This window comes from Lucilia sericata, unplaced genomic scaffold (genome assembly GCF_015586225.1).
Source record: "Lucilia sericata isolate MDLA Ls3-8-SP2 unplaced genomic scaffold, ASM1558622v1 Contig002217F_arrow, whole genome shotgun sequence".
NCBI classification, from domain to species: Eukaryota; Metazoa; Arthropoda; class Insecta; order Diptera; family Calliphoridae; genus Lucilia; species Lucilia sericata.
In genome coordinates this window covers 37319-52155 of record NW_023996048.1, presented here as the reverse complement: position 1 = coordinate 52155, position 14837 = coordinate 37319, and the positions used below count along the sequence as shown (strand labels likewise).

General features: G+C 28.2%; 1 protein-coding gene across 1 annotated transcript; it reads right to left on the bottom strand.

The window, feature by feature from the left end:
* Nucleotides 1–673: 673 nt before the first annotated feature.
* LOC119613627 (antigen 5 like allergen Cul n 1-like) lies at nt 674–13216 on the bottom strand. The gene is made up of 4 exons (XM_037969657.1): nt 12782–13216; nt 10212–10361; nt 1175–1422; nt 674–1107 (listed from the first exon to the last, which is right to left on the bottom strand). The coding sequence occupies exons 1-4, from the start codon at nt 12947–12949 to the stop codon at nt 855–857; spliced, it is 819 nt and encodes a 272-aa protein (XP_037825585.1). The 5' UTR covers nt 12950–13216; the 3' UTR covers nt 674–854.
* Between the last annotated feature and the right edge of the window lie 1621 nt (nt 13217–14837).

Here is a 14837-nt window from a genome sequence, read left to right as displayed (position 1 = left end):
GCTCGGACTTCTGCCTGGAAGTTAGTATTATATTTCGGTTTCAGGGTCTTCACTATATTGACTCCCAGTTTAGGTGCTCCGTGTGGCAACGGATACCTACAGCTATTTGCTCTAATTTTCCGCTTTCCGCTGACATTTTATATCTCATCAGTATTTCAAAGTTCCCCGACCTATTCTGTGTATGCGATCGGGCACGTCCAGTGTTTGTGTAGCCTTCTAATGTGTCCATTATGCATTGATGACGCTTATATACCGTTTTATAGCTGTAATTGGTCAATTTGTCTAAACTTTGGACAGTTAGTGTCGCCTCATATATGGGTGGAAAATCTAGCATGACACATTTGCGCAAGCAGCATGTATGCTCTCTATAGTAGTTTGATATTCACTTTACGTCTAAAGAAGTCCACCACATTAGAATGGGTCTAATCACTAATTGTATAAAGGCCTCTCAGTTGAGCCAAGCTTAAGGCCGTATTCAGAGCCTCATCAGACCCTTTACACAAGAAATTCCCCTTAGAAGTATACTGCATACCAGATTTGACCAAGTCCTTTCTTAGTTAGGGTCCTTCGAACATCTGCCAGCTTATACAATTTCGCCCAAGTTTTTTTTTTTCATTTCCCTTCCCTAATAACAATAATAAACCATGAGAACATTTAAAAAATAAATTTAAAAATTTTTTAATCTCTTTTTTTATACGAAATCATATACAGTTTTGTTTTTTCTTAATTCTAAATTACTTTTACAACTATTTACACTAAATTGTTGTATAAATCAACAAAAAAATCCTTAAACATTAAAAAAAAGTAATAAATTCACAGATACACATTATTCATTTTATACTAAATATAAAATCTCAATAATTAGGATCAAAATCTTCGCGTTCTGAACACAATGCCGGGAAACGTGGATTTCTACCAGTCTTACAACCGCTACCGGGATAACCAGTTTTATAAAGGGGAGCACCCAGAGCATACACCGATGAGTAGTTGCACACCACATTATAGACATACAAGTGTGGGTAATCGGGTCGGGTAAAACGCATTATGGCGCAGCCCACGCGGGCAATACGATCAACAATCATTTCAGCAAAATGACCATAAGCTTCACTGTTATAGAAGATAAAAATAAATTCTGATCATATGTATATTTTTTAAAATAAATTTCTTAACTTACAAATTCCTGGTAACCTTAAAGGAGTCGACAAAAGAACTATCAATCAAATCGTATTCGGTGTCAAACCATAAAGTTATGGTTTCATCTATAAGATTTGTTACATTTACGTAGCGTGACTTCAATCTGGAGATGCCGCATAAATTTTGTCCGGTATTGTGGAATCTGTAGGTGTGATTACAATCATCATGATCCAATTTACAGGTGCGTACATTAAGACCGGCTAAATATTGTAATTCATCATCCCAAACCTGTGAGAAGTGAAAAAGAACTTATATTATTTTTGCAGTTTAGGGATAAGTACATAAAGAATCGAGTTTAAAATTATATTACACAGTCAATAGGCTCCTTATTTATGTCGTTTATAAATTGCAAAATTTTTCAATATTATTAAGAGTTAAAAATGGACAATATAGGTTAATTTTTTTAGATAAAACTCTAAAATAATATAATGAAACAAAATATCAGCTGGATTTTTATGAAAAATCCATTTAACGACATTCGACTGTATGCCCGAAATCTTCGGGATCCCTGTTTTAACACAAACCCTAATTGTAAAATTCTTAAGAACTACGTCAACGAAACTGAGTTTCTGAACATTAGGTGATAACTCATTCATCTCACGAACCTAACCATACAGATGGTTCAAAGATGAACTCAGGTGTTGGTCCTAATTTTTAGGTTCACATATATGACCTCAATATTTAGTCTAGTCTATAGTCTAGTCTAGTCTAGTCTAGTCTAGTCTAGTCTAGTCTAGTCTAGTCTAGTCTAGTCTAGTCTAGTCTATAGTCTAATCTATTGCCTAGTCTATAGACTAGTCTATAGTCTAGTCTATAGCCTAGTCTATAGCTTAGTCTATAGTCTAGTCTATAGTCTAATCTATAGCCTAGTCTATAGTCTAGTCTATAGACTAGTCAATAGTCTAGTCTATAGCATAGTCTAGTCTATAGTCTAGTCTATAGTCTAGTCTATAGTCTAGTCTATAGTCTAGTCTATAGTCTAGTCTATAGTCTAGTCTATAGTCTAGTCTATAGTCTAGTCTAAAGTCTAGTCTATAGTCTAGTCTATAGTCTAGTCTATAGTCTAGTCTATAGTCTAGTCTATAGTCTAGTCTATAGTCTAGTCTATAGTCTAGTCTATAGTCTAGTCTATAGTCTAGTCTATAGTCTAGTCTATAGTCTAGTCTATAGTCTAGTCTATAGTCTAGTCTATAGTCTAGTCTATAGTCTAGTCTATAGTCTAGTCTATAGTCTAGTCTATAGTCTAGTCTATAGTCTAGTCTATAGTCTAGTCTATAGTCTAGTCTATAGTCTAGTCTATAGTCTAGTCTATAGTCTAGTCTATAGTCTAGTCTATAGTCTAGTCTATAGTCTAGTCTATAGTCTAGTCTATAGTCTAGTCTAGTCTAGTCTATAGTCTAGTCTATAGTCTAGTCTATAGTCTAGTCTATAGTCTAGTCTATAGTCTAGTCTATAGTCTAGTCTATAGTCTAGTCTATAGTCTAGTCTATAGTCTAGTCTATAGTCTAGTCTATAGTCTAGTCTATAGTCTAGTCTATAGTCTAGTCTATAGTCTAGTCTATAGTCTAGTCTATAGTCTAGTCTATAGTCTAGTCTATAGTCTAGTCTATAGTCTAGTCTATAGTCTAGTCTATAGTCTAGTCTATAGTCTAGTCTATAGTCTAGTCTATAGTCTAGTCTATAGTCTAGTCTATAGTCTAGTCTATAGTCTAGTCTATAGTCTAGTCTATAGTCTAGTCTATAGTCTAGTTCTATAGTCTAGTCTATAGTCTAGTCTATAGTCTAGTCTATAGTCTAGTCTATAGTCTAGTCTATAGTCTAGTCTATAGTCTAGTCTATAGTCTAGTCTATAGTCTAGTCTATAGTCTAGTCTATAGTCTAGTCTAGTCTATAGTCTAGTCTATAGTCTAGTCTATAGTCTAGTCTATAGTCTAGTCTATAGTCTAGTGTATAGTCTAGTCTATAGTCTAGTGTATAGTCTAGTCTATAGTCTAGTCTATAGTCTAGTCTGTAGTCTAGTCTATAGTCTAGTCTATAGTCTAGTCTATAGTCTAATCTATAGCCTAGTCTATAGTCTGGTCTATAGACTAGTCAATAGTCTAGTCTATAGCATAGTCTAGTCTATAGTCTAGTCTGTAGTCTAGTCTATAGTCTAGTCTATAGTCTAGTCTATGGTCTAGTCTATAGTCCAGTCTATAGTCTAGTCTATAGTCTAGTCTATAGTCTAGTCTATAGTCTAGTCTATAGTCTAGTCTATAGTCTAGTCTATAGTCTAGTCTATAGTCTAGTCTATAGTCTAGTCTATAGTCTAGTCTATAGTCTAGTCTATAGTCTAGTCTATAGTTTAGTCTATAGTCTAGTCTACGTCTAGTCTAGTCTATAGTCTAGTCTATAGTCTAGTCTATAGTCTAGTCTATAGTCTAGTCTATAGTCTAGTCTATAGTCTAGTCTATAGTCTAGTCTATAGTCTAGTCTATAGTCTAGTCTATAGTCTAGTCTATAGTCTAGTCTATAGTCTAGTCTATAGTCTAGTCTATAGTCTAGTCTATAGTCTAGTCTATAGTCTAGTCTATAGTCTAGTCTATAGTCTAGTCTATAGTCTAGTCTATAGTCTAGTCTATAGTCTAGTCTATAGTCTAGTCTATAGTCTAGTCTATAGTCTAGTCTATAGTCTAGTCTATAGTCTAGTCTATAGTCTAGTCTATAGTCTAGTCTATAGTCTAGTCTATAGTCTAGTCTATAGTCTAGTCTATAGTCAGTCTATAGTCTTGTCTATAGTCTAGTCTATAGTCTAGTCTATAGTCTTGTCTATAGTCTAGTCTATAGTCTAGTCTATAGTCTAGTCTATAGTCTAGTCTATAGTCTAGTCTATAGTCTAGTCTATAGTCTAGTCTATAGTCTTGTCTATAGTCTAGTCTATAGTCTTGTCTATAGTCTAGTCTATAGTCTAGTCTATAGTCTAGTCTATAGTCTTGTCTATAGTCTAGTCTAGTCTATAGTCTAGTCTATAGTCTAGTCTATAGTCTAGTCTATAGTCTAGTCTATAGTCTAGTCTATAGTCTAGTCTATAGTCTAGTCTATAGTCTAGTCTATAGTCTAGTCTATAGTCTAGTCTATAGTCTAGTCTATAGTCTAGTCTATAGTCTAGTCTATAGTCTAGTCTATAGTCTAGTCTATAGTCTAGTCTATAGTCTAGTCTATAGTCTAGTCTATATTCATAGCTCGTGTAAATTTGAAAAATTCAACCACAATTTTCTCTCAGTATATCCACAATTGCCTCGTGTTTATTCACCACGTAACTGTCACTGATATAAAATAAACACCCAAAGATCTTCTTCATCAAGTTAATAACAATTAGTTGAATAATTAACATTTTTTAAAAGTTCATGCTTGTCTTAATCTTTAATTTATGTTTAATTGCTAACGCTAACTAACTAAAATAATCATTATGTTATAAGTCAAGTGTCAGTTAAAGATTTAATAAAAAAAGGTAAAATAACTGTGATGTTTTTTATTACATCCGTTTCCTTAGAACCGTACTTAAATAAATCTCGTGCTATAAGTATGTATTTATAGAAGAGATGCAAAAAAATCTTTAAATACATAAAGGTGTGGCTGTTCACTGAATAAGAGATTAATTAAAGTTATTAAATCTATTATTGCGATGTCATCAGTGTGATGCAATAAAAATTACATTACATCAATTATAGTCAAATAAAATGTTTACAAATGATGGTAATATTTTAGAATTATTAACAATTATTATGTTATGACTTTATAATAATTGTTAGTTTTTTCAGTAATGCATTACTTCTATTTTGAAAATTAAGTGAATATTGTACAAATCCTACACTAGTAGCTTATGAACTGAACAAACATTTTATAGTAAATTTCTTTTGAATTAGAAACTGCTTTCAAAACTGTCAACAGAGTTTTTTAATTGTTTAAAACTCTTAGATCATCTTAATATTGAAATTGTCCCAATGAATAGATTTCGGTAGACTTGTTTCCTAGACAATAGAACTTTTTTTATTAAACAGTGACAACTGGTTTATATATAATAATTTCATTGAAAGATTTTGAACATGGAAACACTTTCTTTCATCGAGTTTTTTGTTTCAGCTTGTCGTAACCGGAATTTGCATGTCTCTCTCTTGTTATTGGCTAATTTATGGATTGTATTAAGATGTTTTATAAGAAAACAAACACTTTAATAATAATTTATTTTAAAATTTTACATTTTAATTTAATATTTGATTTATGATCTATTGAAAGAGAATGATAAATATACACATTTAGCAGAGGTGCCTGAAATAGCCAACGATTTCTTAACAAAAAGTAAGCCAAAGACCTAAAGCGGGCACGTGTTGCGTTTATTCAAGATCTTGAATAGATTTTTAGCTTTTGAACTAGTAGTTTTGAAGCCTTATGCAGTAGACGCTCATTCTATAAAACGGTTCTGCACCTACACTTTGTTACTGGTTTATTTAAAATTTACGATTCTACATTATCATTGTTAGGAACGGTCTACTTATGTACTATACATATTTTGCAATATAATGATTTCTTTTTAAATGTTCTGTTAAACAAATTACAGTTTTTATATAAAGTATAATATATCGACATTAAATTAATATTAATCCTTTTAAGCAACTCATTGTTTTATATTTTAATCTTATATTAATGGTTTTGAACTTTAACGACATTAAAAAATTTCTTTAATATAATCTTTGGTTATTTATAATATTTCTTTAGAACTAGTTCTAAAACTTTTGCGGTTTTTGTGTGTGATTCTTTTTATAGATATTTATACCCAATAAACAATACAATAGCTAAACCAAATATACTCATCAAAATATAGAATTTTGACAGTCCGGGGGTAATCGGTCCTACTCCTACAAGGGACTTTCTTAAAGGAGCGGAAAACGTAGGCAATTTTGTAACTACTAACTAACTAACTAACTAACTAACTAACTAACTAACTAACTAACTACTAACTAACTAACTAACTAACTAACTAACTAACTAACTAACTAACTAACTAACTAACTAACTAACTAACTAACTAACTAACTAACTAACTAACTAACTAACTAACTAACTAACTAACTAACTAACTAACTACTAACTAACTACTAACTAACTAACTAACTAACTAACTAACTAACTAACTAACTAACTAACTAACTAACTAACTAACTACTAACTAACTAACTACTAACTAACTAACTAACTAACTAACTAACTAACTAACTAACTAACTAACGAACTAACTAACTAACTAACTAACTAACTACTAACTAACTAACTAACTAACTAACTAACTAACTAACTAACTAACTAACTAACTAACTAACTAACTACTAACTAACTAACTAACTAACTAACTAACTAACTAACTAACTAACTAACTAACTAACTAACTAACTAACTAACTACTAACTAACTAACTAACTAACTAACTAACTAACTAACTAACTAACTAACTAACTAACTAACTAACTAACTAACTAACTAACTAACTAACTAACTAACTAACTAACTAACTAACTAACTAACTAACTAACTAACTAACTAACTAACTAACTAACTAACTAACTAACTAACTAACTAACTAACTAACTAACTAACTAACTAACTAACTAACTAACTACTAACTAACTAACTAACTAACTAACTAACTAACTAACTAACTAACTAACTAACTAACTAACTAACTAACTAACTAACTAACTAACTAACTAACTAACTAACTAACTAACTAACTAACTAACTAACTAACTAACTAACTAACTAACTAACTAACTAACTAACTAACTAACTAACTAACTACTAACTAACTAACTAACTAACTAACTAACTAACTAACTAACTAACTAACTACTAACTAACTAACTAACTAACTAACTAACTAACTAACTAACTAACTAACTAACTAACTAACTAACTAACTAACTAACTAACTAACTAACTAACTAACTAACTAACTAACTAACTAACTAACTAACTACTAACTACTAACTAACTAACTAACTAACTAACTAACTAACTAACTAACTAACTAACTAACTAACTAACTAACTAACTAACTAACTAACTAACTAACTAACTAACTAACTAACTAACTAACTAACTAACTAACTAACTAACTAACTAACTAACTAACTAACTAACTAACTAACTAACTACTAACTAACTAACTAACTAACTACTAACTAACTAACTAACTAACTAACTAACTACTAACTAACTACTAACTAACTAACTAACTAACTACTAACTAACTAACTAACTAACTAACTAACTAACTAACTAACTAACTAACTAACTAACTAACTACTAACTAACTACTAACTAACTAACTAACTAACTAACTAACTAACTAACTAACTAACTAACTAACTAACTAACTAACTAACTAACTACTAACTAACTAACTAACTAACTAACTAACTAACTAACTAACTAACTAACTAACTAACTAACTAACTAACTAACTAACTAACTAACTAACTAACTAACTAACTAACTAACTAACTAACTAACTAACTAACTACTAACTAACTAACTAACTAACTACTAACTAACTAACTAACTAACTAACTAACTAACTAACTAACTAACTAACTAACTAACTACTAACTAACTAACTAACTAACTAACTAACTAACTAACTAACTAACTAACTAACTAACTAACTAACTAACTAACTAACTACTAACTAACTAACTAACTAACTAACTAACTAACTAACTAACTAACTAACTAACTAACTAACTAACTAACTAACTAACTAACTAACTAACTACTAACTAACTAACTAACTAACTACTAACTAACTAACTAACTAACTAACTAACTAACTAACTAACTAACTAACTAACTAACTAACTAACTAACTAACTAACTAACTAACTAACTAACTAACTACTAACTAACTACTAACTAACTAACTAACTACTAACTAACTAACTAACTAACTAACTAACTAACTAACTAACTAACTAACTAACTAACTAACTAACTAACTAACTAACTAACTAACTAACTAACTAACTACTAACTAACTAACTAACTAACTAACTAACTAACTAACTAACTAACTAACTAACTAACTAACTAACTAACTAACTAACTAACTAACTAACTACATAACTAACTAACTACTACTAACTAACTAACTAACTAACTAACTAACTAACTAACTAACTAACTAACTAACTAACTAACTAACTAACTAACTAACTAACTAACTAACTAACTAACTAACTAACTAACTAACTAACTAACTAACTAACTACTAACTAACTAACTAACTAACTAACTAACTAACTAACTAACTAACTAACTAACTAACTAACTAACTAACTAACTAACTAACTAACTAACTACTAACTAACTAACTAACTAACTAACTAACTAACTAACTAACTAACTAACTAACTACTAACTAACTAACTAACTAACTAACTAAACTACTAACTAACTAACTAACTAACTAACTAACTAACTAACTAACTAACTAACTAACTAACTAACTAACTAACTAACTAACTAACTACTAACTAACTACTAACTAACTAACTACTAACTAACTAACTAACTAACTAACTACTAACTAACTAACTACTAACTACCTAACTAACTAACTAACTAACTAACTAACTAACTAACTACTAACTAACTAACTAACTAACTAACTAACTAACTACTACTAACTAACTAACTAACTAACTAACTAACTAACTAACTAACTAACTAACTAACTAACTAACTAACTAACTAACTAACTAACTAACTAACTAACTAACTAACTAACTAACTAACTAACTAACTAACTAACTAACTAACTTAACTAACTAACTAACTAACTAACTAACTAACTAACTACTAACTAACTAACTAACTAACTAACTAACTAACTAACTAACTAACTAACTAACTAACTAACTAACTACTAACTAACTAACTAACTAACTAACTAACTAACTAACTAACTAACTAACTAACTAACTAACTAACTAACTAACTAACTACTAACTAACTAACTACTACTAACTAACTAACTAACTAACTAACTAACTAACTAACTAACTAACTAACTAACTAACTAACTAACTAACTAACTAACTAACTAACTAACTAACTAACTAACTAACTAACTAACTAACTAACTAAACAATCGCTCATAAAAATTTAAAAATTCTACACTCAGAGATCAAAGTTTAGGTTAAGATATGTATCTCGAAGAAGGAGGAAAATATAACTGAGCTTTATTTTAAAGTCGAGAGATTAGGCTTTCAGTTAGCATAACAAAGTTTATAAATATGGGTGTCTTCGCGTCTTAAAGCGTCTTAAATATGACCAATCTTGAGGTCACATTAACTGGAAAACCTGATATGAAGGATAAATTCTAAGGCCAATACTTCCAATTCTAAGGCCAATACTTCCAATACTTTAGAAAATTATACTTTGGCTTAAAAATATGTTGTCCTGTATAAATTTCAACATGTTTCTGCCATCTTATGGTGGTTTGGTTTATTGGGTTTTAATAATAATTATTTATTTTTGTTAAGCTTTGTTTATTTAAATGAAACCACTGTGCTGCGTGTGTGTTATATTCACTGAACATCGTTATATTGTTAATATTGATTTGTTTTATTAACTTTTTTCTAAACTCTTTTTTTTTCTAATTTCTAAACAAACAGTTTGTTCGTGTATAAGACTTGTTTCTTTTGTTTTATTTGCATAAATTTTATTGATTTTTGTTGCTGCTGCTGTCAATACTTTGTTTTGTTTTTATTATTTTAATATTTGTTTAAAACAACTTTTTGTTATTGTTTTCATATATTTATTTGTTTAAATGGTTGTTAAACTCTTGTTATTAACATCATTATTAACACTTTAAATAGAGATTTAATTAAATTATATTTTTATTATATTTTTTTTTTTTTGCTTTTTTGAAAGAATTTTATTTTAACACGATTTTTATTTATTATTTTAAAAGCAACACTCACCATTGTGGCCATTCTAGCTGCTGGATAATAACCGGGTAATTGACCCGATGCAATTAAATTTCTGCGTTTATTGTGTTCATTGACGAAAACATGTTTGAATTTTGATATATCAACATCGCTGGCATCGGGATAGCAACGACGATGAAAGTTCTGAAAATGGAAATGGGTTGATGTTTTATATATTATTGGATAGGAAATTTAACAGTTAAAAAATGTTATATAGAAATTTTTCTATAACAATTTTACTTAACAGTTTTATATAGAAAGTACTGTTATACACATTTTTTTTCTATAGAAAAACTGTTATACTGAACATTTTGCATAGAACAAAATGTTATACCAAAGTTTTCCATAGAAAAAAAGGGTGTAGTAAACATTTTTATAGAAAACAATGTTATGCTACGATATTTCTGTAGAAAAAACTGTTATACTAAAATAATTTTTTATAGTAAAACTCTTATACTAAAAATTAACTTTAGAAGACTGTTTATACAGAACCATTTTAGAAGAAAAAACTGTTAAATTGAAAATTTTTCTACAAAAAAAAAAAAAAAAACAGTTATAATTAAAATTTTCTATAGAAAAAAACTGTTATACTACAAATTTTGTACAGAAAAAACTGGTTTACTAAAAATTTTATATAGGAAAAACGTTTGTACTGAAAACTTACTATAGAAAAATGTTATACAAAAGCATTTTAGAAGAAAAAAATATTAAATTTAAACTGTTATACTAAAGTTTTTCTATAGAAAAAACTGTTATACAGAAAAATTTTTATAAAAAAACTGTTATGCTGCAAAGTTTATGTAGAATAAACTGTTATACTAAAAAATTTTGTATAAAAAAAACTTTTATACTGAAAATTTACTACAGTAAACTGTTATACAAAACTATTTCTGAAGAAAAAACTGTTAAATTGTTAACAGTTTCTATAAAAAAACTGTCATACAAAATTTTTTCTATAGGAAAAATTGTTGTACTGAAAATTTCGCCTAGAAAATATTTTTGTAATAAAAATTTTCTATAGAAAAAGATTTAAGACTAAAATTTTTCTGTAGAAGAAACTATTATACGAAAAATGTTGTATAGAAAAAATATTATACTGGAAACATACTATAGAAAACTGTTATACAAAACCATTTCTGAAGAAAAAAACTTTTATATTCAAAATTTTCTGTAGAATAACTGTTATATTAAATATTTTCTACATAAAAAAACTGTTATACTGAAAACTTTGCATAAAAAAACTGTTATACTGCAATTTTTATGTAGAAAAAACTAAACTATGCTAAACTATTCTATAGAAAAATGTTGTAAAGAAAAAAATTGTTTATGAAAACTTACGACAGAAAACTGTTATAAAAGGATGAAAAAACAGTTATTTTGAAAAATTTCTGTTAAACTGATATACTAATTTTTTAATAGTCAAAATTGCATAGAAAGAACTATTGTACTGAGTTTTTTCTGTAGAAAAAACTGTTATACTATAAACTGTTGTACAAATAACGGGTATAATGAAAATTTACTACAGAAAACTGTTATACAAAACCATTTCTGAAGAAAAAAACTGTTAAATTTTATTTTTTTTTATAGAAAAACTATTATACTAAAATATTTTCATAGAAAAAACTGTTATACTGAAAATTTTCTATAGAAAAAAATTGTATACTTCAATTTTTCTACTGAAAAAACTGTTATAATAAAAAATGTTCTATAAGAAATCTGTTTTACTAAAAACCTACTGCAGAAAACTGTTATACAAAACAATTTCTAGAAAAAAAAGCAGTTAAATTGGACATTTTCTGTAGAAATACTGTTATACTGAAAATTTTGCATAGAAAACCTGTTATATTACAATACTTAACATTTCTACAGAAAACTCTTTTACTAAAACCTTTCTTTAGAAAAACTGTTAAATTGAAAATTTTCTGTAGAAAAACTGTTATAATAAAACAAGTTTTTTATAGAAAAAAAACTGATATACTGCAGTTTTGAAAAAACTGTTATACAGAAAATTTCCTTTACAAAAAAACTGTTATAAAAAACAATTTCTGAAAATTTTATGTTGAAAAAAACTGTTATACAAAAAATGATCTATATAAGTTACATGTTTCAGAACAATTTATGATTTTAGACATCGATTTTTATATATTTTTGAAATTCAAAAAAAAAATGTAATTTAAAATTTTTTTTCTACTTTCAATTTTATTTTTAAAATGTATCGTTTTTGGTAAAAAAAAACATAAAATACAAATTTATTGTTACATCTGCCCCCAATGTAACTCCTCCAGTTTAGTCTCTATCGTATTAGATCAACACGACCTCATCTAGTAAACTGATATAACCGTCAGTTAAAGTCCACTGAACTTCTTATTTCATTAAATTACTCATACGCCTAGTAGACACACAATTTCATGACTTACCCCCATTTTCACAAATGCAGTTATCGTTTAACTGGTAGTTATTTTTCCAGTTAGGACAATTTTTGTATGAGAACTGTCAATATATTTTAAAGTTAAAAAATAACTAGACATTGTGAAAATGGGGGTTAGTAAATTAAAAAACCTTACACCATTATTCCGACAGGCAATGTGTCGAACTGTTTTTGAACCGCCACACAACTGAGGATCACACCACGAATACTGCTGACACAAACAATTCAAAATGTTCGCAAATAAAACTAATAAAATTAACATTTTCCGTTTAACTGACACTTGTTGTATTAATGGAAAGTTCATTTTGTGTGTTAAGTTTTAAATAAAATTTTTTTGTTTTAAATTTGAAATTTAAATTTTTGTGGTTTTTAATTAATAATAAAAAAAACTTTCGGCTTAGGATTTTTTGTCAAGCGTTTTATTTTATATGAATTGAACAAATCTTTTTAAACTTTTTTTTCTTATTCTTCGATTTATTTAAATTAATTTAAAATTTTTATTTTTCGAAAGGCTAAGAAGTTTAAAACAAATGTTAACCGCCGACAACCGTTTACCGATACCGAATGATAGTAGTCAAGCTAAAAGTTTAACGGCCAAGCCCAAAAGACAATAATTTTTCTCTTAGTTATTGGCAATAATTTTATTATTTTTTTTTTTTTTTCTTAAAGTCTTTCTTTCTCGGTTTTGTGTGTTAAAATAAAATATAAAATTTAGAACAAGTTTTAAGTCATTTATTTTTTTTGTTGTTGCTGAATTTTTAAAAATAAAACAAATAAAAAAGTGTGTGTATAGAAAAAAAATTATGATTTTAAAATGCTAAAATTTAAATTTTTATAATTAAATAAAGAACAATAAACTCTCTCTTACACACACTCACTCATAAACTTTAACTCAATACAGGCATGGAAAAATTAAATTTATTTCTTATAACAAAATTAGTACTTTTTTTAAGCTTTTAAATACTAAACTAATTTTCAGCTAGACTAGACAAGATTATAAACTAGACAAAACTATAGACTAGACAAGACTATAGACTAGACTATAGACTAGACTATAGACTAGACTATAGACTAGACTATAGACTAGACTATAGACTAGACTAGACTATAGACTAGACTTTAGACTAGACTATAGACTAGACTATAGACTAGACTATAGACTAGACTATAGACTAGACTATAGACTAGACTATAGACTAGACTATAGACTAGACTATAGACTAGACTATAGACTAGACTATAGACTAGACTATAGACTAGACTATAGACTAGACTATAGACTAGACTATAGACTAGACTATAGACTAGACTATAGACTAGACTATAGACTATACTATAGACTAGACTATAGACTAGACTATAGACTAGACTATAGACTAGACTATAGACTAGACTATAGACTAGACTATAGACTAGACTATAGACTAGACTATAGACTAGACTAGACTAAGACTAGACTATAGACTAGACTATAGACTAGACTATAGACTAGACTATAGACTAGACTATAGACTAGACTATAGACTAGACTATAGACTAGACTATAGACTAGACTAGACTATAGACTAGACTATAGACTAGACTATAGACTAGACTATAGACTAGACTATAGACTAGACTATAGACTAGACTATAGACTAGACTATAGACTAGACTATAGACTAGATAGACTAGATAGACTAGACTATAGACTAGACTATAGACTAGACTATAGACTAGACTATAGACTAGACTATAGACTAGACTATAGACTAGACTATAGACTAGACTATAGACTAGACTATAGACTAGACTATGACTAGACTATACTAGACTATAGACTAGACTATAGACTAGACTATAGACTAGACTATAGACTAGACTATAGACTAGACTATAGACTAGACTATAGACTAGACTATAACTAGACTATAGACTAGAACTATAGACTAGACTATAGACTAGACTATAGACTAGACTATAGACTAGACTATAGACTAGACTATAGACTAGACTATAGACTAGACTATAGACTAGACTATACTAGACTAGACTATAGACTAGACTATAGACTAGACTATAGGACTAGACTATAGACTAGACTATAGACTAGACTATAGACTAGACTATAGACTAGACTATAGACCTAGACTATAGACTAGACTATAGACTAGACTATAGACTAGACTACTAGACTACTAGACTATAGACTA